The sequence below is a fragment of the Alexandromys fortis genome, unplaced genomic scaffold, assembly GCF_014885135.2.
Source record: "Alexandromys fortis isolate MF-2015 unplaced genomic scaffold, M_Fortis_MF-2015_v1.1 scaffold_10, whole genome shotgun sequence".
Lineage (NCBI taxonomy): Eukaryota > Metazoa > Chordata > Mammalia > Rodentia > Cricetidae > Alexandromys > Alexandromys fortis.
This window is the reverse complement of record NW_026067895.1, coordinates 616,579-642,703: the sequence shown is the minus strand read 5'-3', so window position 1 is coordinate 642,703 and position 26,125 is coordinate 616,579. Positions and strand designations below refer to the sequence as shown.

The 26,125-nt window shown below is 40.9% G+C and overlaps 1 protein-coding gene across 13 annotated transcripts in view; it reads left to right on the top strand.

Moving 5' to 3' along the window:
* Positions 1-2,734: 2,734 nt before the first annotated feature.
* Tle4 (TLE family member 4, transcriptional corepressor) overlaps positions 2,735-26,125 on the top strand; it is a 135,806-nt gene continuing 112,415 nt past the window's right edge. For all 13 annotated transcript variants that reach the window (XM_050158709.1, XM_050158667.1, XM_050158707.1 and 10 more), the window contains exons 1-4: positions 2,735-3,435; positions 3,954-4,051; positions 5,132-5,195; positions 6,333-6,377. In XM_050158709.1, coding sequence (XP_050014666.1) covers positions 3,391-3,435; positions 3,954-4,051; positions 5,132-5,195; positions 6,333-6,377 — 252 coding nt within the window. In that variant the 5' untranslated portion in view covers positions 2,735-3,390. The remainder of the gene's footprint in view (positions 3,436-3,953; positions 4,052-5,131; positions 5,196-6,332; positions 6,378-26,125) is intronic.

The window sequence follows — 26,125 nt, the reverse complement described above, 5'->3', positions numbered from 1 at the left end:
TGAAATAATAAATGATTTGTGGCCTTTAACCTTAGTAAAAAGTGTTCTTGGCCTGGCATCTGTCAATTTTGAGACTGGACCCTGCCAGGCATGGCTTTCATACACCAATGATGCCCCCAAAGCCATCTCATATGAGATCTCTGGAATCTCCCACTCTGGTGGAACAAAATAAGCCCTTAAATCATTTCCCAGATAGGCTCAACTGTGAAAAAAACTTAAAGAAGCAAAGGGAGGGCAGAGTAGGAGACACAACCAACAGGAGTACCACCCAGCGTGCTGGGGGCCGGGCTGGGAGACGTGTTGTTACAAACTCTGCAGATCTGACTCAAGGCCAAAACATAACACACAGAAGCAGACTGCCGTTTAAAAGTATCCTTAAAAAACAAGAAACACTCCGTTTCTCCAGCCACTTTTCTGTTGACATAAACTGTTGAGAGAGGTTAAGAGAAAGGTCTCTACTATAAGTTGATATTTCCTATGAACAGAGTTTCTTTCCACCCTGATCCTTTCAATAGCCCTTCAGGCTCTGGTATTAAACTTCTGGTTTCCTGTCCTGGGAACTGACTGCGTGGAATTTCAGGAAGTTGAAGCCAAAGGCTATGGCAGCCTACTATACTGACAACACAGGGCTTGGATTTGCCCAGGCCATCAACAGGCATTGACTGAGCACTAGCTGCAAGCCAGGCATCATCCAGGGCATTGGGAGCACAGCCCTGCCTAACCAAGTCCCCGGTCCCACGGAACTTCCTACCATTTGACTGAAATAGAGAAAGAACATGGAACTTCCCTTAGAGACACAGTGGCAATAAGCTACTAAAAAGTTCCAGGGAAAGCAAATAAACAACCTCAGAAAAACAGTGGCTGTTCGTGTTCTGAGACTCAATGTCCTAATGCAGAGGTGGTATCACTCAAGCCTTCTGAGAATGTCTCAGAACACTGCTGTACAATGGATGTCTGGGAACTTCAGAAAATAATTTAGGTCAGCAAGATAGCTCAACAGGTAAATGCACCCGTCTCATGCAAGCTTGATGCCCAGGGGTAGTAAACACACACACACACACACACACACACACACACACACACGCTCACGCTCTCATTCCTCCCCCACTAAATAAATGTAAAAGTTTAAATTTCTTGGAAGCCAGGTTAAAAAACAGACAAAATAGAAACATATTTCGCTTAACCAATATTTTAGAATGTAATCCCAATCAACATGCAATCATTATTGAGATTTTTTCCTTTTTTATCTCCTCATGTCAAAATCCCGTCTTTATTGGAATTAGCCATATTTTCTATCCTATAGAGGCAAGTCCTTCGTCGTCTTATTTTGGAAATGAAGAAAATTATCTGCAGAACGGAAGCATTCTATAAGCTACAGTTCTGGATTTTTAGGAAGGCTATTGCTCCAGTGTCCTCAGCAGCCAGTGCACAGGAGCCCCACAGGAACGCCTAGAGTTGGTCATTGAGCTACTGATTTCCTTTTCTGAGGAAAGCGACATCATTAGGAAAAACGGTTTTCCCACTTTTGTTGAACCAACAGCACCGTACTAGCCAGTACTCAGAGTGGGTCTCAGGAATAAATGTCCCAAACGCAGCGACCTTGGTTATAATCCTGCTTGACTTTTTCCGAATTACTCTGATTGCCCACAGGTCAGAGGTTTCTTAGAACAGCTTGGTAGCTCCCGCACACCCTTTAAGCCCCCAAACTGTCGCGAGCTGCCTCCCCCGGACCCTGACCCTCCTTCCCAGGCCCTCTTGGGCCCTCTTTTAACCGGGTACGAACTTGACTTGTGCCTCCCAAGAAAGGGAACGTTAGAGTCGGTTGGCCGGCCGGGAGGCCCCGGGAACAGCCCAGTGCACGCCTCCCGGCTGTGGCTCTAAACCGGGCCGACCGCGTCCGCGCTCACGCGGAAAATTATGCCGACTCCAGCAGCGCGTAAAATGGATGTGAACCGCACGTAGTGGGATCAGCGCGATCCTCCCTCTCTTGTCTCAACAGGGGTTTCGGCGCGTTGCACAAGGCCGAGCTTGTCTCTTTACCGAGACATCGGGCCCTAATTAGTGCGCACCCCGGCGCGGCCGCCTAGCCCGGGCTCTGCGTCGGGCGGGAGACGAGCCTCGGAGGGCGTCTTCGGACCGGCCTGCAGGCTCACCGCCGCCGCCATCGCCGCCGAAACCTGCTTCTAAAGATGCAGCCAGGGCATCAGCGACAGCAGCAGCCGCGGCTCGCCACCCCACGTTACTTTGATTGACAGCTGAACAAATGTTTCCGCGGTTCGAACGCTCGCGCTAGGGAACGGCGGCCAGGGCGAGGCTCCGCCCCGGGCGGGCCGCTGCGCCCCGCCCCCGCCGGCACCAATCCTTTGCACTCATTGGTCGGAACTCCTCGTCACGCCCTGCCCCCACGTGGGTCCAGCCTGTCGGGCCCCGCCCTCCTGGCTTGCCATTTGTCAGCGGTGAAATGATGGGCAGTAACACAGAACGGCGATTAATGTTCAGCCACCTCCGATTGGTTGGTGCGGCGCCCTCGCGCCGCGGGAGGGCGGAGCGCCTGGAGAGCGCCGCGGAGCGCGCGCAGGGCGAGCCGGAGCCTGTAGTCAATCTGGCGGCGTCCACGGCCACAGTAGCCTCGCGAGGACTACATCTCCCGGGATGCTCCACGGGCCCTCCGCGGATGGTCGTGAATATGTATCAGAATGTTAATGATTAGCTGCTGCTAAATTTGGTCAAAGAAGTCACCTACACAGAGCGCGTTGTTAGAGCCGTTCCGAGCGGGCGTTCGGCTGTTGGCTGCCTTCTTCCCCCCTCTTACACACTCGTGTATTATTTTGAGGTGGTGTTCGCAGAGTTTGAAAGAGAATTTTAAAAAGCCGCAAGCGTTTCGCTCTTTTATTTTTATAATCCCCTTCAATTTGGGGCTAAAAAAACAGGAAGGAAGAAAAGGAAATGAAATGTGGTAAAAGAAGCTAAAAGGTGCCTTTTAAAAGATCGTTGCTGTGAAGTGAAAAATCTCCAGAGAACCCCCAAGCGCCGCGAGACCTCTTCCGAACCAAAGGAGTTTGCGCTCGCTCTCAGGGAAGAAGCGACCATTCATTCCGAGGAATAGCAGCCAATTAAAAGACAAATAAAAAAAGTTTGGAGTGGGGCGCGAGCGAGCGAGCGGGCGGGCGGCGCTCGGCGGGCGCGGGGCTCGGCGGGCGCAGGACGGACGGTGCCCGCCGCCTTCAGTGACGCCCGCGGGGAATGCGGAGCCGGCCGCCCGCGCCCAGCCGCCGCGCCTGCCTGCCGCCCGCGTCACGCGAGACCCGCAGGCCCGGGACGCCGCCGCGGGGCCCTCGAAGCGGATGAGCCGCGCGCCTCTGCCCGGCGCAGCCAACTAAAGCGGCGTGGATGATTCGCGACCTGAGCAAGATGTACCCGCAGACGCGCCACCCGGTGAGTGGCGCCGCGCCCGCCGCCCTGTCCGCGGCCGGCCGCTCCGAGGGTGCGGGAGGCGACCGACTTGTAGCCATTTTCTTATTGTTGTCTCTGAAGCCCCGGGAAGCCGCGCGCCGCCGCTCTCCGCCCGCGCCTCTCTCCCGAGGGGGCGAGCCGGGCGGCGCGAGTCTGCGGGGCGGAGGGTGCGGGCGGCCGCAGGCCAGACTCGCTCAGCTAGCTGACGGCGGCCCGACGCCATGGCGCGGCTGCCCCCGACGGGCCACTTTCGATTCCGGGTAGGGAGGGCTGGGCGCTCGGGGCCGGGGGTTCGGGGCTGGGGAGGGAGGTCAGGGGGAGCAGGCTGAGGTGCGGGTCTAGGGAGCTGAGGGAGGCCGCCTGGAGGCACCCGGACCCCTGCGGGGGAGCGAGAGGCGGGAGCCGCACAACGACCCCCCCCCTCCGCGCCACCACCGCGGGCTGTCCTCCCCCCCCACCTGCGATGTGGGCTAATTAAATATTTTATTGTTGTTCTTTAGGCACCGCATCAGCCTGCTCAACCCTTCAAATTTACAATTTCCGAATCCTGTGATCGGATTAAGGAAGAGTTTCAGTTTTTACAGGCTCAATATCACAGGTAACGAAATTGACTTTAGCTGATCCTCCTGTTTGCTTAGCTCTTGTCTACCCCCCCAACACACAAACACCACCCCCTNCCCCCCCCCCCCCCCCGCCCCACCACAAAGGTATTACCATTTGTTTTTTCCCCCTGTGGGCAGAAAAGGCAAGTCAGGGCCTCTTTTCCCTTCAAGCAGGTGTAAAGAAATGAAGCATTTTCTTCTCCTGTAAACAGAGAAGGAAGCAGAACAATCGAAACAGAGGAGACTTGGAAAACGCTGAGGCCAAACTTTCGATATTGATTTATTGGGTCAGGAGAATGGAAGGTTGGGAAGATTCTGGGGCCTTTTGACTTCTTGGTTCCTTTTTACTCTGTGCTTGATCCCTTCCTTCTGCCATTCCATGGCATAGCTGGAGAGCCAGGGGAAGTAAACAGTGAGCCATTTCATTACTTTTATTTAAAACAACAACAATACTTTAGTCTGCGAGGCTCTCAGTCTTGGAGTGCTTTAGGAACATGTTTGTTTCATTGGATCCGTAATGGTGCAGAATTCTTACTGCATAAATGCAGGAACCCAAACAAGCTGCTGGACCAGATAGATCAGCATCCCCCTCCTCCCATGATAATTCGACTAATCTGTATTATTATTTTTTGGGGGGGGGGGAAGACATCATTCGAGAGACTGTTTTGATTCCGATTTTCATTAATCTCTTAGAATAGTAAAGGTGGCATTTTCGTGGACTTAGTTTTTGCTTTTGTATGTAATTATCGATGTTTAAATTCTTGTTTTAGTAAGTGAATTTAGTGAATATTCTTCAATTCTGGATGAAGTTGCAGAATTAAATTGGCTAGAGTGTTTATTTCTTTCAGACATAAAGCCCTCTTTCCCAACCCCCACAGTTTATCCTTATTGAAAAGGCAAGACCAGGCTGGTTCTTGTCGCTCATTTCTCTCTCTTCCCTTTCATTACTAAAGTGCTGTTTAATATCATTGGTCTGACAATAGGAGGTGATGAATTAGAGGAAAGGATGTGGGTTTGGAGTTGAAGGATTAAGTTAAGTTCTACACTGTACTTAGATGATTTTATGTCTTGCATAGTCTGAAGCTGGAATGTGAGAAACTCGCCAGTGAGAAGACAGAGATGCAGCGGCATTATGTCATGGTAAGAAAACTGTGTCACAGATTCAAAGTGCTCATTAGCCGGGGATACTGAAAGCAAGAATACATTTTAAATTGCTGGAGGCTGCAGGATACATCATAGTGGCCCTACCAGTGTTGAGGTTGTGGGTATGTGTCCATTAGCAACCTGTAATTCTAGGTTGTTATAACTTGGCTTTGACAACCAGCTTTGATTTAAATTTTCAAAAAGTTCAGTTGCATGGGGTATAATTTTCTTTGCTTTGTTTTTACAGATTGAAAAAAAAATGGGAGGAAAAAAAAACCCCTCATTTATTTTTTGTTTAGTCACAAGCAAAATGTTTTTGTTAGTGGTTTTCTTTGTTGTTTTATTGCTCTTGCTCCAATTGTAACCAGTTTTTCTATATACTCTTAAATGTGTCTCATGCCTTTTAATTATTGATTTGGATAGGAAAAGACACCAGATCCCTTTTCAGAAATTTTCCCATTCATCATGCTACTTTGTTTATATTTTTGTGTGCATGCTTTCAATTTCAATAGTGTTATTTTGGTTCTTAGGAGTGTTGATTTGAGCTGCCAGATTTTCTGTACTGTAGTTGTACTTCCATTCAGACAAATCAAATCTATGTTTACAGAAGTATTATGAAGCATTTTTATGATTCAGAAGTATATTTTGTGTTGCAAGAACTTACAGAGTAACTCATCAATTAATTTTCTATTAAGCTCTGCTGAAACCAAAAACTGAACTCTGAGGAGCATCACCTTTTCCTACAGTTCTTCACAGCTTCAATCAGCATTTGTGTGAGATATTTCCGCTCTGCTTAGGCATTAAAAGTCATGTGAAATCAAATTTTTATCAGACTTTTTCAACTCATTTGCTTGTGACGTTGAAACAGTTGGAGAGGTTAAGAATGCTGAGTTTTAACATTTTCTTAGTTTTCTGAGTTTTTTTCTTTTGGGATATGTCTTAAGGTGACTTCTAGTCTCTTAAAGATAGTAATTCGGCATCCTTTTTTATTTATTGACCCAGATATTGTGGATATTTTGGTTAAGGTAAGGCCTTTGTGTTGGTTGCTTTGTTTTCCGCGTACTTGGTCATTTTGAACAAACTGGAGAGATTATTGGAAAGGTACAGATTTAATTGCTTTTCTTTCTTTGACAGTATTATGAAATGTCCTATGGGTTGAACATCGAAATGCACAAGCAGGTAAGTTCATTCTTTATAATCATTTTAAATGACAGTAAGACTTCTGCACTTAGAAAAGAGATTTGTCTATTTGTGGTTTTTCTTTGGTACATTTGTCATTTCTATCTATATTTGAAAAGACTGGGAATGAGTGAGAAGGTTAGTTTTTTGCATGTGGTTCCTCATGTTCCATATTATCCTGACTTTTAATAATTTAAAGTATTATTTTTGAATCAGAATGTATATTAAACCTTCACTTTCAAAATCCATATGCAAAATTTGAAATACATATTTTATTTTTTAAAACAGTTGCAGTATATATTTCAGCCATCAAAATTCTATCTTATGAAAGAACTGTCCTCGGGAAATATTAATAAATAAAATTGTAAATTGTGTGAAGTCTTCATTGGATCACTATGAGAGAGTAGAGAATGAGTGAGCTGGGAGGATCAGAATGAAATCTCCAGAGCTATAAAAGAAATTGATGTAAAATCCTTGTACTAGTCCCCAGAGGCTACTTAGTTGGGTCTTACCAGGAACTCTAGCTTTAACTTCCAAAATTTGTACAGAGTAAATGAACCCGATAGGAGGATGTGATTACTCTTTAACCCTGGGTCTTAAAATCTAGTAATTAGTTTGGGGTTGCAGGGGAGCAAGCACTCATGGGTATATGGGGGTATGTGACTACTACAGCTGCTATAGGGCTTGGTTTTGATTTTTTTTTTTTTTAAACAAGAGCCCAAATGAAATGATTTGGCTTAAGTTCCCTAAATGGCAAAGGTAGTATATGTATGATACTGTTTGGCAATGATAATTCCTCCAGGAAGCATTTCTTTGAAGTCATCTCCTCATGAAGGACTTCAGGACTCTTCTCAACCATTTCCGAATAGATAATGCATATCTGCCTGCCGAGAAAGAGGCGATAGACAACTTTCTGCTTTCCATGTCGTATTTATTTGTGGTCAGGGTGTTGTACGTGCCCTCTAAGATTAAAAAGTGTGACATGGCTGCCTGTCGTCAGCTGTAAGAACTCTTCTTGACGGTTGTTGACCGCATGGCCAGAATGCGCTCTCATCAGTAGTTCCTTTAAAAGACGGCTGGTTCTTAGACAGTAAGGCAATCAGATGGTGTTTGGAAATAAAAGTTGTGAAAAATTACATTATTTGCATTGAAGACTTTTTAAAGTTCTGTCTTACTCTGTATGCTATTTGATTATGCTAATGTTAACGTATTACATATGCTGTATACTAATATATACATGGTGTGGTTTGAATGGTGCATATTTACATTTTTATTTTAGGATCTTTGCCGTTTATGTTAGTGATATAAATACTGCTTCAGCAAAATGTATCCGGCTTATGGGTGTATTCTCTTTAGCTCTACCTCACAGGAATACAATTACCTGCTTACATAATTTGGATCTTCTGCATACTTAATTATTGTTTGTTTCTTGATGGTTTTTATGAGCTCTCCCAAAATTAGTTTCTCTTTAAAGAATGAACTAGATGAATGCCCCTTTATTTCTCCCTTTTCTATACTTTGCCTTACTCTGACCATTTAGTATCTGGATCTCCTTGTGCTATCTGTACCTAGGTCACATAGCTATATGTGTTTCTTATTTTGATTTTGGGGGGTATATATGAGATCCCTTAATTTTACACATTTTATATGACTAAATTTTGTCATCTTGTCCAGCTGGCCTCAAATGCTGTCCATTTAAAATTGAGAAGAGTACACTTTGCTTTTTTTTCTCTTCTTGCTTTTGAATTCAATCATATCAAGAATCCCGAGGGCAGTTTATCACATTATGAAATACAGACAGCCCTGCAAACCACCTACTTATTATATTTTCTTTCTTTTTCCCCCTTAAGCACAGAGGCATATCTGTCTTTATTTGTTTTCCTGGGCAGACAGCCGTAGTTTCTCTTAGCCTCTTTTCCAGATGCACCCGCTGGATACCCTTGTAATGGAAAGCAGCAATAATGCAAGGAAGTTGCCCTGAGGCATAATTGGGCCTATTTCTCAAGATCGGTTTAGGCTTATTCACTTATTAGATTTGTGTCTCAAGGGTTCAAGAGTAGGAGTCCCAGGAGGCCTCAGAAGTACCCTAGTAATTGGTGGCCCCGATATTTGAAACCCTTGTGCATATCTTTTGTTGTTGTTGTTGTTAATATTCCTGTGTTCCTATTCGTCTTGGCTGCAGCTAGCCACAGAGTATTTTTAGGGAAATTTTTAACTGGGACTGAAAATGAAGGTTTTGAATGGTCTACGAATCTGTGACTTAGCAAATGGATCAGAGGATGCTAGTATGAAGCAGTGGTAAACAGGGAGGGTCCCAGTCCTCCCCCTCCTGTTTGCTGATGCTCATCATCAGTTGCCCTGGGTTGAGTCTGATGGAGAACCATAAAATGAAACCTATGGGGAATTTGTCATTCTGAAATGAAAGCTAATGTAATTAGTACCAATTAAAGTACATTTAGTAAATTGGATTTAATCTTAATTAAGCCTGCGTAATGTTGCCAATTTTTAACAATTATGTTTGAGAACATAATTAATTTAAATTTTGGTAACTGAGTAAATAGCATTAGTCTGGCAAAATTAGTGTTTTTTTTTTCGTTCTTTTTTTTTGGGGGGGGGACTCAGTGACATGACATGGAATTGAAGCATAAAATATGAATGTAATTTTTGGTAGTTTTTAGGAGAATTGATAGAGCTGAACAGATGAAGCTGGGAAAAAAAAACCCAAAGAACTTCAAGTTCAAATGGAGTGTTCTAGGCCACAGTAGGAATACTTTTTCATTATCTTCAGTTTTCATGTGAAAATGGGGTTGATAATTAGGACCTGGTTAGAAATGGCATGGAATTCATTGTGATGTCTTCAAAATAGAGTTTTTTAAAAACTGAAAGAACGTTGATTTTTCAAGAATTTCCGTTTGCAGGGTTTTGTTTTTTGCTTTAGACGGGATAGTTGGACCAGTGTTCTTTTGTTAGTTTCTTCTGATCCCTCTTTATATATAGTATGGCTTTGGTTGGGTCGGTGACCCTGGGCTGATAGGATGGTGTGTACACTTGATACCACCATTAGATGCTGCTTGTTCAAATCCTTTGCCTGCAACACTATAATTGAAGAATTTCTCTCTAATGGAATCAGACTCTGGCTGTTTCCACTCTGAAATGTGGATATTGGATGTAGATTAGGAGCCATCGATGTGTGAATTCAACCTGTAGAAATGAAATAGGTGAACGTGCTGTGATGTGGAAGGGAGGAGGGGCTGAGAATCACAATTTCCTCAGTGCTTTATAATTTGAAGATCTATTCTAAAATTTATTTGCTTAGTACTTGAATTTTAAGAATCATCAGAAAATCTTTGGAATCTGACACCTAAAATCTAAAAGTGAAACGTGAACAATTTTATAAAGTGTTTGTCGTGTTTGCATATTCTTGTGTGTAATTTTTTTCCCTTTAAAGCAACAAAATTCTTATTTCCTCCCAAGCCATGCAAATTTCATTACAAGACTGGGCCACAACCATTTGAGTGCTGCTAAAATATTAATTGAATAGAAACGAAAGGCCTTGCCAACTGATAGGATATCATAATCATAGCCTCTTTGGTCAATGGTAAATGATGATAAATGACATTAGGAACCTTTTAGCAAACTGTAATAACTACAAGGAGGGAAGCAGTATGGATTTGCATTATATCTGATACCCTCTAGTACCAAGTGGATTGCCAATACTGCTTGTTTAGCATTTTCTAAGGGCAATAGGATATTGATTTCTGACTTACAAGGAACAGCTCTATTTTCACCATTGAAAAGTATTGCAGGTTGTTAAGAAGAAATTGACTTGAAGAGGCCGACTGCTGCCCATCATGGAGCAAATAAAGCAAAACTGCCGAAGCATGGTGGAGCAGCGAGACGGGCCCTCAGCAATTTGTTGCTATTAATTTACCATGCTCGACAGCAAATCAATCGGCATCTACTTCATCTGCTGGAGAAAATGCTGTCCAGGGCAGATAAAAGGCTCGGCATGGTACAGAGAATAGACTGGCTTGGCCAAAAGGAGGCTGCAGTTAATGTGTAAATAAGTGAAATCAAGGCCACTGTTGCAGAGGAAGCAGTTGTTAATTAGGTTGGTGCTTTTTAGTGAACTATTTTAGAAAGCAGCCTAGGATTTGGAGAATAAGGAGAGATTTAGTGAGGTTGAAGTAATATATGACTGACTTGACATTCCAGCCTTGAGTGCACTTGATTGTAGGATGCAGTCAATTTATTTGGGGACAGTGCTTGCAGTAGAAGTCAATTTATTTAAAGTTCTGTTCGGAGCAGATTTCTCAAGATAACTTTCTTGGGGGATATTACCTATTTCTTATATATCTTTTATATGTTTCAATGTGAAAGCATGCTTGGGGAAGCAGGTGTCTGAATATGTAGATAGAAGTAAAATTTTTAAGTAGTGACTCTTCTGAAATGAGTATGGTTAAACTTGCATATGTGGAAAAGGAAAGCATTATCAAAAGTGAGGTATTCTATTTGAAAATAGCTTATAAACTGATGAAGAATTTGCTTTCAGAACTTTCTTCGGTTTTACATCCATTAGCAAATAATCTAGAATGTCTGAACAAGGGTGGATACCACTGGGCTGGCAGGTGTTAAAGAGGTTTTGATGCTCATGCATAAGCTCCAAGAGGAAGAGAAGAGAACAATGGGAGCTCATGTGTTTGTTCTTGTGTTCTTGTTTTAAGATTACTGATCCCTGATTTTGTCATGAATAGTAATGGAATAGAGGTTTTTGGTTGTGTTTCTCTTTTACTTAACCTCTCTGATTTGGATGTTCTGGGGTAGGAGGCCAACTTTACTCCTGTGTGGTAAATCTAAATGTATGTAAATTTAAAATTACTTTCTTTCCAAAATTGCCAGAGGTTCTAGCATTGTCGCTTGCAGGTGGCAGTTTCTTGGGCAAGACCCCTGTAAACGGTTTTTCTCAGCAAGAGAATCCAGAAGGTGAAAATTAACCCCTGAGAGTGTGTATGTGTGTTGAGAGGCCTATTTTCTAAATTCTGTGGGTTCCTCCATTTTTCTTTTTTATGTTAGATTTTTTTTTTTTTTTTTTTTGGTTTTGAGGCACCACAGGAAAATGTCTGTAATTTTTTTTCCCTCACCTTAAGTAGTGGTTGTTGGGTGGAATTAAGAGTTTCCTTGCAATGGAAGTGAACGTTTATTATATATCTGGCATGTGCTTACCAAAGATCTGGGCATACTGCCAAAATTCTTTAATTCTTATAAAGATCCTAAGAAAAGGATTATGTCCAATCAAAGGGTGATTAAGCAGGGTCAGATTTGCACATGGTAATATAGTTATAGGTGGTAGGTTGGAATGATTGCCCGGGAGGCTGCCCTGTTAGGAAATGAATTGGCCATGAGTTAGAGATTCAGGCCCGAGCTCATTGCTGGAATGGAGATGCTCCTGGCTGCTAAAATAGTCTTTGATTTTTGCCCTTGAGCCCCTGAACTTTGGACTTGCACCCAGAATCTTTTGAAGAGTCTCTACAGCTGCCTGGAGTCCAAGGCTGAAACTATTCAGGTTGGGTTCTCTATCCAGCAGGCTGCCTCAATTGGTGAGAGCTCTGGGTAGCTTTTCCCTGGTCTACCACTTGACAGTGAGGAGAACTACTTGCTGTTTCTTGTAGGAAAGTTTTGTCTTCTCCCAAGGCAGCCTGTTTCTTGTTTACTTACTAAGGTTTCTTCTGTTGAATTTATCTTTTCCTGTGGCTTCTTAGACTGTCTGAAGACAAGGGGGCTGTTTGTTAATCATCACCTTGGGGTTTTTGAACGGGGAGGTTGGGAGAGGAAAATATGATGTTTTGTGGCCTCTTTGTTGTTCAGAAAGAGGTTCTTAGATGCAGGAAATCACACACAACTCAAACTTTTAAATGAAGGCAGATGTTTTGCTTTTCCTGTTGAGAGAATTTCTTTGTAACATTCAAAGGCATATTTCTTACTCACTGCCCCTCAATATCTGCTTCCTATTGTTTATTTTACTTATCATTTTGATTGGCAAATTTGTTTGCATCTAGGCAGTGTAGCTCTGAGCTGTGTTGGAATAATGAGCTAGACAAAAATGAACTGCATTTTGGATGCTTCTTCAGCCTCAGTGAAGGGTCATTGCTACGTTTTTCATTTACTTAGCCTAAAATTTTACTTTTTTCTTTGTCCTACAAAGCAGCTAAAGGGAGTTGGTAATTATATGTTAAACACTTACAAGTTCTTTGTATTTTCTTTTAATGGGAAACTTTTATTGCCTTTCATATTTGATAGCCTGGGTTTTGGATTTGGTAATAATGCTTTTGCTGGCTAGAAAGGGAAAAAGAGATATGTTTCCAGAAGGTATTTTCCTTTATCATTCTTCATACCATCTTTTAAAAATTTCTAGAGGCAGAGACCCTCAAATTTTCATCAGTGTGAGGTCAGTCTGTTCTACATAGTGAATTCCAGGCTGGGCTACACAGTGGGAACTGACTCAGAAAAATACTAATTAAAAGGGGACTGGAGAGATGACACAGTGGCCAAGAATGTTTATTGTCCTGTGCCTAGTGCCCACATCAAGCACCTCACAGCTACCTATAACTCCAACTCCAGGGGTTATGACCCCGTCTTCTGGCCTCCGGTTATCTACACTTATGTTTTCTGTGCATGCACACACACACAATTTGAAAACTTTTTAAAAAGGGGAAAAAAAGAAATTCTACCTCATTCTGGTAATGGAGATGGGCTAGTGTAAGTGGTCCTACACAGGCCAAGTTACTATTTTTGCAAACAAGGCTGTTGAAAAGAAGCAGGAGACAGTACATTTAGGCATAGACACTGATTTACACTGGCGATGACTGTAAGGTTTAGGACTTGTTCAGAGTCAGTAGCCTGAAGACAGTTTATGAAATTATTAGACTTGGGGGAAGGCCTTAGAAGTCTTAGCCAAAGTGAAAGATAGAGCTGTTTTGACTTTGACTTAGTAACAGCTGTCAGTGGGAGTTGCTTTCGGTCTGTAAAGAGGGATTTAGCTGGCCTTCATCATTGCAAATCTATATACCCCCTCTGTTTTTATTGGAAGTGACCCACAGCATTAATGCCAGGCTCTTGCTATTTCTATATCATAGAGCCAATAGTTTTCTTCAGAGAGCTGCAGTGTGTAACCTGTACTCGATCCAGGGAGACAGATGGGCACAGTATAGATTTTCTTATCTGGTTTGTCAAAGAAGCAGAAGGGTAAAACTTTAGGATATCCTTTAGGTTTACTCTGTCCTCTGGGAGATGGGTTATCTTGTCATTTTCAGAGAATTATTTTAGCTCATAAATACACAAGGATTTGTGTTGTGTAGGGGGATCTGCATCTCAAAACAAAAGCACAACTTTTCTCCATCCAGCATTTGTATAGTCTTTGTCTGGTCAGCTCCTAATTAATGACACGGAGGCCTTTTTTTTTCCTTATGAAAGCTCAGCCTATAGCTTAGGCTTGTTTCTAACTAGCTCTTATAACTTAAATTAACCCATTTATATTAATCTATGCTCTGCCACGTGGCTCGTGGCTGTTACCTCTTCTCCTGCACATCCTGCTTGCTCTGCATCTCCTCTCTTCTTCCCAGAGTTCTCTCTGCTTTGAAGTTCCACCTTTACCTCCTCCCTAGCGACTGGCTGTTCAGTTTTTTATTACACCAATCACAGCAATATTTTTTCAGTGTACAAATACTCAACAGCAAGTGTTGGTTGGCTCCAGGGAGTTCAGAACTCTGCAGGACCCTCCTGAACTGTGGTCACATAGGCAAGTTAGATGGTGGCAGGGAAACTGGCAGTAATTCTTCGACTCTGCTGCTTGCTTCTTTCACACAGGGGCTCACTGTGTAGCCTAGACCAGACTTGAGTTCTTAATCTCCCAGTCTCAGGCTTCGGATTGCTGAGATTATAGCTGTGAGCCTCCACACCTGGTTTTATTCTTGTTTTCCAACTCCATATTCTGCTTCTGCAGGTTTGTAGGATCTTTTAGTTGTAGATCTTAGAAAGGCCTGTAAATAGAACTGGAAAGAATAGTGCTGTTGAAATTAAAAACACTAGTACTGCGTGACACCTTTCTTTGCAGAGAGCTTAAGGCATTTTACATGTTCACCTCTGTCTTCCTGATGTTTCCATAAAGCAGCTAGCAAGCTTGGATCTCTGTTTGTTTAAGTAGCTTCTGTCAGTAATGTGCCCTACAGTTTGCCAAGCAGTGTCATTCCTCTGGCCTCCTTTAACAGATGACACTGAAGCTTAAAGGCTTAAGAGACTAGCCTAGTGTGACAGTCAGGAAGGATCAGCGCATGGGTGGGGATACCAGAGTTCATAAAGGTCAGTGAATACGCCTGAGGCCACATAGGAGAGCCAGTGACTGAAGGGGAAATAGAAAGTTTCTTAACTTCCCTTCTGTAGTTCTCATTCTTGGCCAAACCGTTTTCAAATAACAAATAATATGCTTGTTTCTGTGATGTTCTTGGCTTTCTGCAACAAGAGAAGTAAGGTACTGCAGGTGCAGTCCTAACTGTCTTTAGTGAGAGATCTGATCTGTGTGCTTGTGCCTCAAGTTCAACTGTTCCCCCTTCCCTCCACCCTGCAGGGTCAGTGCCCTGCCCAGAAGGAGTCTGGGATCAGCAAATTGAAATCTAAAGCTAAGATCCACTTTTAGCAAAGTGTTTAATCAAACTGGCTGCTCCCTCATTCCTGAACCACCCCACACAAACAGGCTGTTCTAGGCACACACTTGTTTATTGCCTGTTTCCCCTTCCCAGCTACCGTGTAAGCTCCACTTTTAGCATTGCCTTCTGCAGCACCCCTGCTACTGAGAGTGCTGGTACTCATGGAATAGCTGGAGAAGGAGAGAACTACTATTTGGATAGTAGCTAAGCCTCTGTGCAGTTAGTATTTTTTCAGGATATATTTGGGTTGCAGTATAGACAACCAGTGCTGAACTTACTAGTGAAGTTTGTAGGAAAATGACACGTAGAAAGAGGAAATGAAAGCAGCTGAACATGGGGTTCAGGAATAAGAACAGCTAAAGTAGAATATATGTATTTTGGTGTGTTCATTCTTTTAAAGTTGAAAACAGGAATCGTTTCTGACTGAATTTAAAATTCACTTTGAACACCATTACTAGTCAGTATATATTTGAAGAGTTCTACTATTAATAACTGTACATGTGGCTTGAATGTGCATTGATCTTAACTGTGTACTGAGGTGTGTTTGACTAACTTTTCTGTAAGTCTTACTAGTTCTTTTAGAGAGCTGGAGAACTTTGGAGATGATGATATTTGTAATGAAATGGCATAGTGTTGTTGAAAGAGTGATAATTCTAAGAGTAAGCAAATTTCCATAGTTTATTGTGCAGGTGATCTTTACTTCTTTTCTTGTATCCTTATGAAATTATAGCATTAGTATTATTTATCTCAATTTTACAACATGTGACAAGGCAGAGATGTACAGAGAGTTTAAATAACTACAGTAGGATCTGTTAGACTATTTTATTTGGTTCTGAAGATGTAACAGGCCTTGTATATTATAGACAAGTGCTCTGTGACTGACTAGCTACACTCAGCCCAGAAAGTTTCTTGTAAAATTTTCTTTTATTGTTTTAAATTCATAATTGCCTGTTAGTTCAAGAAAGGTATGTTTATATAGTACTTCATATTTTGCAAGATACTTTTTCCTTCTCTCATTTAAGTCTTGGCAGTGTCAAAATTATCCCCATCCTGTCCATGAGTAAACTAAAACACAGATGTTAGGTAACAAAGTTCCGTAGTTAATTAGTAGATGGTTTGGAATGTTTTAATTCTATTAGGATCAGTGTTCAGGTTAAAGTAATGTTCATGCAGACTTGAGCAGCTGTTGTCAAATATGTGGATTAAAATGTACAAGAGCTGATTTAGAGTGGCCAGGTTTTGTATTTCCTTTGGCATATATTATTTAGATTCCAAAATTGTATGTATAACAATGCGATTTGAAATTACTGCTTCCTGGGATAAGTTGTGCAAAGGGGATATGTAGGAGTTTATTACCTGTTGTGTAACTAGCACCTGGGATTACTTCTGAAGTCAGTGTAAATGTTTGACTCTAGCTGAGGTTCATCTTATGGCACTTGAAGGAAGGATGTGGCTGACACTAAGCTGGATAGCTTAAGTCCTTGGAGCTTTTGTGCCTTCATCCATCAGGAATCTTTACTTAGGAAAGGTTTGGACTATTTAACTTAGTTAACAATGAGCGTATCATTTTAATCAAATGACTTAATGGTAAATAAAATAATAGAGAAATATTGAATCTTTGGATTCAAAAACTTAGTAGATATCAACTTCTTTAATTAACAGTATAAAGGCTGAAAAAGGAAGACTATGTTTTACTTATTGCTATGTCCCTGGCACTTAATGCCTGGGACCCAGCAAAGGAAGCAAATGATTATATGATGGAATAACTAAGAGAATGGCTTAACCTTTTACGTTTTCGTGTATATTTTGCAACACCCCTTTTTCTGAGTGTCAACTACTTATGTTTTCTTTTTTTCCTGAGCTCCTAGGAAATCTTACCTTTATAATAAACAAAAAAAGCCTTAGATAGGCAATCAGAGGTTAGAGTTTGTTATCTTCTGTCAAAGCCTCTGAGCCTAGTGACCTGTGATTTAAAAAAAAAAAAAAAAAGGAGCTAGAAGTTCAGAGTACTTGCTTATCTAATGTGCAAGCCTTGGGTTCAGTTCTTACTACCACAAACAAAATGAGAGAAAAGGTAGAATTGTTACCTTCTATCTTTAATTTTTTTAGTTTTAAACATTATTTTATGTGTGTGAGTGTTTTGCGTGCATGTATGTTTGTGTACCATGTGCATGAAGTACCTACAGAGGCGATAATGGTGTTGGATCCCTTAGAACTTGAGTTCCACATGGTTTTGAGCCACCATGTGGGTTCTAGGAATTGGATATGTGTCCTCTGGAAGAGCATCCAGTGTTCTTAATTACTGAGCCATCTCTGCAGCCCCTAAGTTATCTTTTAATTTTGTTTTGTATGATGCCATTTCAGAAAGTTAAGGTTTAAGATGATGTTATGTAAGAGGAAATGAAATTGTTTTTACTTGCTTGTACTTTTGGTAGAAACTCTGTCTGAACAATGTTGGGATGTTGTAGACAGTTCTAATAATTATTTGTTGCCAGTGATTCATGATCTAGAACCATCTACTATTTTGTTTATCTTTGTTGAGCAGTTATGGCCACATTGTAACAGTCCTTGAGTACAGGTACAGAGATTTTCATTGAACATCATTGATCAAAAATCCAAGTTGACTGTCTCATGGGTACCAGGATGCAACAGTTTATTCTGATGTCTTAATATGAGGAGGGGGTCGAGATAGCCTTGTTGTGCTTGAAACCAAGATGATAAGGAATATGCAGCTGATGGGATTAGTATCTAGGTTCAGGAAACTGGCTTCAGAGCTCAAGTTCTGAACCATTGGCAATGCCTGCATCTTCAGTGAACCTTTCATGTAAGGTTTTTTGTTTTTGCTTTTTGTTTTAATGTACCTGACAGACTACTGTTGTGCTTTGCATACAATTAGCTTGAATATTACAAGTGATAGAGAACCTGATGAGGGTGTTTTTATTTATTTTTTTTAATTTTGCAAGCAAGTGTGCTAACTTAGTGGGTCTCCCGGTCTCCCTCCCTCCCTCCCTCCCTCCCTCCCTTCCTCCCTCCCTTCCTTTTAAAGATTTTATAGCTGGTTGCTTGCCTGGAGATCATAGACTCTGAATAGTTTTGTTCTTTTGAAGTTGAAGTTTCTAACAAAAGAAAGCATAGTGCCTTTTGTTTTCCTTTTAAACATGTGAGAATGGCTAGATGACTGCACAACTTTTGAGTCTACCTGGAGTGAGGATGGGATTGGGGTTCTTGACACTTAAATGTTAATCGTATGTCCTCCACTCCCAGGGAGTAGTTACTGATCTGGAGAAAAAACTGGGGCATCTCCAACCAAGGCCTTTCTCCAGAAGGCATTTGGTGGTACCCTATGATACTTGAGGTTGTCACAACTTTGGTACCGCTGGCTTCTAGTGGGTGGAGGTCGGATAGTGCTGAGCATCACGAAGTGAATGTGACAGTCCCTACAACAAAGAGTATCCACCCTAAAATTTCAGTAGCGTTAGGGTTAATAAGCAGCTCCAGAGAGGAAAGAATTAATTCTTTTGCATTTTTATATTTGGGCATATTATGATTTCTTTGAGTGAGAGGTAGGCCAAGAATCAGCCTTGAATGACTACTGAAGAGTCCTTCAAACTCTGCTTGCCTTGAGACTTTTCTTCTCCCTTTCCCAGAGTGGTAAACACAGTGGAGTTGATGGGAGTTTTATCAGGTTTGAATGGAAACATTATATTACATGACCTTTTTCTAATCATTGTTTCCCTAAAGAAAAGAAGGTAATAAAATTCTTTGAAGAATAAAAATTTTATTCTTCTGCTTCTTGTTGAATTCTTGATTTCTACCAAAAACATCCAGATGGTTGTTATGTTGTTATTATGCAAGATGGAATGCTTTTTCATGGACAGTACTGGATGGTCAGTATTATGTGAGGCCCTTAGAAGGCACTAGAATTACTATTACCCTTTTCTAGGAAAGTTTGCAGAAAGATTGATTTTTCATTCATCCCAGCAATTCTCTTGGTATGCCATTCTGGGTAGTACTAAGATAAGTATTGTAGATTGTGTCAGCTGAGAATCCAATAGACCTCGTTGCTTGGTTTGCCCTAGCAGAGGGATCAGTACACATATTGCTGCAAAATGGCCCTTCTGTTCTTTCACATATGTTCTACTTAGGGCAGAGTACATCATAGTTAACTTTGTCTAATCCTAATGAAATGACATTGAATCCTCAGTTTTCCCTAAATAGGTAAGTCTAAAACATGGGAAATGTCAACTTGACACAAACTAAAGTTATCTGAAAGGAGGAAACCCCAACTGAGAAAATGCCTTCCAAATATCTGGATAAAGGATATTTCTTTACTAGTGATTGATGGAGGAGGGCCCAGCCCATTTTGAGTGGTGCTGCCCTTGGGCTGGTAATCTGGGTCTATAAGAAAGCAGGCTGGGCAAGCCATGATGAGCAAGCCAGTAAGCAGCATCCTTCTGTAGCCTCTGCATCAGCTTTTTCCTACATGTTCCTGTCCTGCTTGACTTCTTACCCTCACTGTTTTGATGACAAACTGCTGCATGGAACTATGAATAAAATGAACCCTTTCCTCTCCAAGTTGCTTTTGGTCATGGTGTTTCATCACTTTAGTAACCGTAACTAAGACGCATAATCAGTGAGCTCGTGAGGTGTCACGCCACCCTCCACAGGGTATCTCTGTGTATTCTTGGTTGTCCTGAAACTTGCACTGTAGACTAGGCTGGTCTGCAACTCAGATATCCGTCTGCCTCCTGAGTGCTGGGATTAAAGGTATACACTGCCCACCAAGCGCCTGAGTTTTTACTTTTTTTTTCTCCTGTAAATTCCATTGTATTGTTCTGTGAATGTGGGAGACTTAAATTACACTTAACCTAAAATAGCCAGTAAAAAGTAAAAATTTCACAGCTACCCTATTGTTTTAACTTCTTTTTGGTGGGGCTGGGAGTGCTTACTTAGGGTTCTTGATGGAGATTCTAAGTTGTCATGTGTAGAATGAACACTGTAGCTCTCACAGGGAGTGGTAAAGGATGGAGCTGGGTCAGACATAGCACATTTCTGTACAAAATCCTCATTTCCAAATGTTTGATCTAGCTGGTGTGGTAAGGTTCTGCTTTAATCAGATAAAGTGAAATGGATAGAATTTTTTATTACTTTAAGCAAAAGCTTGAAGTTTTTTTTTTTCTTGTTTTGTTTCAGTTGGGGATATAATTTTGTAAGATAAAACACATTCCTGCCTCCAAATTTCACTTTTCATTCCCTTACTTTCTTTGGTGTTTGACATTCCATACTTTACTGTTGTCTTTTTGTTTGAGGTTTACGATTGCTTACATGTGACTATGCATATCCTCCTGTATACCTCAAACCATCTCTCGATTACTTAAAATACATAATTATAAGCAGTTACCATATTGTATTGCTTAGTGAATACTCAGAAACCATCTTTATAAATTGACATAGCTTCTCAAATTCAAGTATCTAGTATTGGATTTGTAAAAGTTAAGATTGTAACTTGCAAACATGAAAAAAAAAACCCTAGCTTTGTGGGGTTGCATTACTCTTTGGAAGGGTGATTTGACAAGAGATTGTAGTCCTGGACTCATGAAAGCTATGATGGCTTTTATATTTTATTGACTAACAGTTACTTAGACTCATACTGCCTGCCACTTAGATGGTACTTTGAGACCTGTGGAGTTAGAAGAGGTAAGAAGGCTTGTCCCCTCAGGAAATCCTATCTTTTCTCTTGATCAATGTAAACAGTACAGTGGGGACACTTGTGATAGAAAATGGAGAAGAGGTCTTCTTTCTGGTTCTGGGACTATTAGGGTGCTGTCATGGAAGGTGGCAGAAGAATTTTAAAGAGCTAAGACCCCTTAGGCAGGAGGAGAAGAATGGGGAACATTCTGAATGGGAGCCACAGAATCAAGAATGCTCTGTGTGTTTTAGGAATGGTTAGCATTTCCAGCAGTAGACAAGAAAGTAGTAGGAGTTGGTTTATTTAGGATGTGTTTGTTATTGAAGGCCTCACATGCTAGAAAGAGTGCTTTGATTGATCATAAAAAGACCATCCCACGAAAATTCAGGACCACATCTGTTTTGTTGGTATACTCTTCTCTGCACCTGGCTTAGGATCCAAGAGCAAATATCAGTGAATGTTGATTGTAGTCATATGAATAGAGAGCCAGCATTGATGAGGTTGGGTCTGAGTTACAGGAACAGTAGTAGGACTAGAATGGAGAAGGAACCATGTGGTATAATAGTCATGGCTGTGCTAGTGCTTTGCCGAAGACCTCGAGACACTGTCCTCTACAAGATGGGGAAAACATGGGAACGTTAGCAGAGAGACATTGAGTAGGGAAAAACTGGTGTCGATGTATTCAGTATGAGTACCTGGGGAAGAAGGCGTGAAAGGAAAGAAGCAAGAGGAAGATTTTGCTTTTTTCATTCCTCTTGTTGCTGTATTTGTGCTCTTGTCTAGACTTCCAGGATACCACTTAGTGCTTGTGTTCTATACCCAGACCACAAGAGTACCAGCCAGGCAATCCTTTGTGGACAGTGATTTGGAGAACATTTCCTTCTAAGGAAAGCATTTGGCCACTGGGTGACTTTATGTTTCTGTGAATCTTTTTTTTTTTTTTTGTGACTGTTGCCATAATTATTATATTGATAGAAAGAAATTTTTAAGTAATTGTAGTTTTAACTTCTTCCTCTTTAGAGCGATTCATAATGCTAATATAGGTGCAAAACCCTCTAAATTATTTGTCACCTGTTGAAACTTCAACTATTCTTGCATTTCTCGTGCTTGGTGTTATTTTTTTTTCTTCCTTGATTCTTAAATCCTTTGACTAACAATCCTAGATAGGTGAATGATTCCTTTTTGTGTTGAAGTCTTTAGTAAATATGAAGCTGAGTCTAAATTTGACTGTAGAACTACTTACTATGTTTCTAAAGAAATAATTATTTGTTTTTTATTATGTTCCTAATGAGCTAAACACAAATAAACATAAATTATTTGTATATGTTTAGCTTCTCCCCTCAATATGGTGCATGCATTATATTTCAAAGTGCTACTGTACCCTTTGGTACTTACTAAACTGAAGCTAAACTGTAGTTGATTAAGAATAACAGTGATAGTAAGAAAAGTTAAATACATTTGAAATTAGGAAGCCCATCTAGAACATTTTGGTAAATCAAAATATTGCTTGGTGGCAAGAAGCCGCAGATGTAGTCCAGTGTGGGGACAGGATGTGGTCTTAACTGCTCTGTCATGTAGTGTTGTAAGGAGAAGCCCGCTTGTTTGTCTCAGCCGCTCGGCTAGCTTAGCCCCGAAATAATCACACAGAAATTGTATTAATTAAATTACTGCTTGGCCCATTAGCTCTAGCCTCTTATTGGCTAACTCTCACATCCTGATTTAACCCATTTCTGTTAATCTGTATATCGCCACGTGGCAGTGGTTTACCGGGAAAGATTTTAACCAGTGTCTGTCTCAGGTGGAGGATCCATGGCATCTCTTGACTCTGCTTTCTTCCTCCCAGAATTCAGTTTTGTCTTCTCCGCCTCCCTAAGTTCTTCCCTATCATCCCAAAGCAGTTTTCTTTATTCATTAACCAATACAAGCAATACCCAAAGGGGACTCTCTCACATCAAGTAGTCTGTTGTAAACATTGGAAACATACGTTGCTTTATGGGGTGTGGGGTGTTTTCTTCAAAGCTGACCATGGCTTTAAATTTCTATTGCATCACATAGAGCTAGTGTTAATTTGTGGCCAATTGAATGTAATGACATAACCTGGGTGTGCTCATTATGGGTTCTATGCTTTTGGATAGATACTTTCTCCAAACATGGTAATGTCTTTATTCTCTTCAGTCTAAGTTAGATTGAGCTCTCTAAAGATAGGGCTTAGATTCTTTACTTTCGTTATAGAAAGTAATATTAAAGGAAATTAAATACTAGCAGAATTTCAGCAAGCTAAAGAAAATACTGTGGATCACATAGAGGCCAAAGACAGGGACTGAAGTCTTCCTCTATAGACTGACTGATGAGGCTATGTCCCTCAGTGAATTCACCAGTCAGGTTTCAGACATGAATACCTGAAATAAGGAGTGTGTTTTTATTTCATTTTAAAGTGCCAAAAAAGTATGTCATTAAATAACTTGATAAAAATTATTTGAGAAAAGACTTGTCTGTACAGAATATGCATAGATATCTTTATCTTTTTCCCTGTTCCCTAAACAGTAAAGTATAACTGCTACTCATACAATGCTTGGATTGCATTAGATATTTTATGTAGAGATGAATTAGAGTACATAGGAAGGTGTGCATAGCTCACGTGTAAATAGACCCTCTTATATAAGGGACTTGAACACCTGTGATTGTTGGTACCCTAGAGGTCCTAGAGGTAGTTACCCATTGATTCTTGCTTTGTATATGGCTTGATGACTAACTGGTGGACTGTTAGATTGCTACAGAGAAGTTGGTGGTTTTTCATTTTTCTTCTCTCCTTTGTTCACTAAGACCCTATTCTAAATGGTGACTTATAAACACATTTTCTCATCTTAGATTGACCTCTAAATTCTTAGAAACATTTTGGGGTAAGTAATCAAAAAGGATCATTTTGGAGAATTTATTAAATATAATTTAAAATAATTTAAAAGTACATTTTATTGCAGAAGTTCAAGCATACTTGAACTGCTGAACCTTAGACCCAGTAGACAGCAAGATCTAGTAGAAAGACCACTGAATGACTTCACTCACTTGATTCCTAAGTGTTATAGCTGTGGCCAGTTAGCTTTCCTAAGCCAGGAAGGAAGGTAAGAAATATTTTCTTAGGACTGTATTGGAGAAATTTGCTGCCATGAAGACACAGAGACTAAAATGTAAGGCTAAAGAGGTTAGTTTGGAATTTAAAACTGTTACCGTGGAGTAGAGTTACCCAGAGCATGGTCAGTGGACTGCGGCAGCTCTGTGAACATTTAATAAATCTGGGCAATGAGATAAGGAGCTTGTACTGGAATATAAATCAACATGCAACTTCTTTTGTGGTTAGTGTCTTTATGTTTAAAACAGAAAAGAAAAACTCATCCACCTGAACTAAATAGTAACTGATTTACATCCTGGCCATAAACCCCTTTATCCTCCTGCTAATTGGTGATAATGTGGGGATGGCTAACTTTTTAGAATATGTAGTCAATCAAAAGATTCATCAGGGTTATTTGTAAGGTGATTATAGACTCATATTGAAGTTCATAAAATAAAGTGTGATCTTAAATACTTTTATAAAAAGTAAGTTGAATTAACGTTCTGATTAAATTCTAGGTGGTATGAACATGCACATCATGGCCCAGACATTTGACAAGTTAGCAGCATTGGGGGGCATTGCGGTTGTGCTTCTGTGAATGTAAAACTTGTCTCAATTCTTCTAAATGCTTGTAAATTTTTCTTTCAGGGGTTTCTTCCCCCGATTTTCACCATCTACTCAGTGACATGAACATTTCTTATATAAAATCTCATAACTTTTATTCTGTAGTCTTAAATTTTAGGACCATGTCATCATCAAAGAAGCTTTAAAATCGATCCCAACCCTTCCTCTTGTACCTGGAAGCTGCTGCTACTCCTTACTACTATGTATAAGTTTTACTGCACCCAGGGCAGGTATCTGTTTATTGAGAAAACAGAAGAGAGATCCTATGTCAGTAGCAGAACGTAAATACTGAGACTATCTTTTCTGAGTCATAGTTCACCCAAGTGGAGAGACAGCTAATTTTCTGGAGCTGACCTGTGACCCCACTCCTCATCAATTGAGGAAGCACTTGTTTCTTCTTTATTACTGTACCAGTCTGACATCTTCTACCTTGGATCTTTCTTTAGCTTCCTCTTGAGCTCTACAGCCCTTCCCCTGTGTAGTGTAAATTAGTGAGGGATACTTTCTTAATTGAGAACAGGAAGAACTTTGAGCTTCGATCAATACCTAACAATATAATCACTTAATTTATTGTACTATCTAATCTCAGTTCTGTTCTAAAGCAACTATTTCCCTTAAAGAATTTTATTCACACATCAGTCTGCATATGTACTTCTGCCAGTCACATATAGGACACCTCTTCTCATTTCAAGGTTGTGGACATGGAGTTTGGAATCACTTGGGAATTTGCTTAGTCATGGCTCAGGTTAGATTACTAATTAGAAAAATCACCTGCAGATCTGGGAATTCATAGCTAATGATTATATCTGCTGTGCTTTTAGAACATTATAGTCACTTTAGGCTGAGTTGTTTCCATCCCCTTCCGTAACTGTTCTCTAACACAGATCTTGACACAACCCTTTGAATTGCCTACCTTGATGTGTAGCTGTACATTCAGGTTTTCTTTGTTGTTTCATAGGTTTCTTCCCTTGTCCAAATCCAGTCCACCCATAGTTCTCTTCATGCAATGTGTTTCCTTACTTATTATCACTCTGGTCGCCATTTTTGTTCGGTAGACCTTTGTGCCAGAGAATCTGTTGCCTTGCTTCTTGGCTGTCTTTACTGATAGCCTTTGGTGTTTCTTTATTTCTGGTATTGGGTTAGGTTTAGGAGCAGTGAAAATCTGCCTGTACTATCTGTATGCTTTATTCTCCTCTCTGAATACATTATCTCATTCGCTATACAGTAGATAAACTTTGCTTTTCTTTTATTGTCTTTCTCCTTGGAGTGTCTCAGGTAGTTAAACCCAACATGCTTCCAAATGTTTTCCTCCTCCACAAGCCTGCTTGAGGTCCAGTGAGCTTGTGTAAGGAAGCCAACGAACCTGTCTACCCCGTTTTGGCAGGCAGGAAGTCCTCCGGGGAAGGACAAGATCTCTATGCTTCCTTTTTACTCATTAGCCATACCATGCATCCAGGCCACAGGGTTTCAAGAATCTGCCTGCTGTTGTTCCTGCTTGCATTTCTTTCTCTCTGGCTATCTTTCTGATTATGGTGGTTTCTTTAATGCTTCACTGTTCTTATCTTAAAGTAGGGACAAGAGTAAAACTCTTTCATTGCTCTGAACATTAAGTGACATACCCTGTATAAAA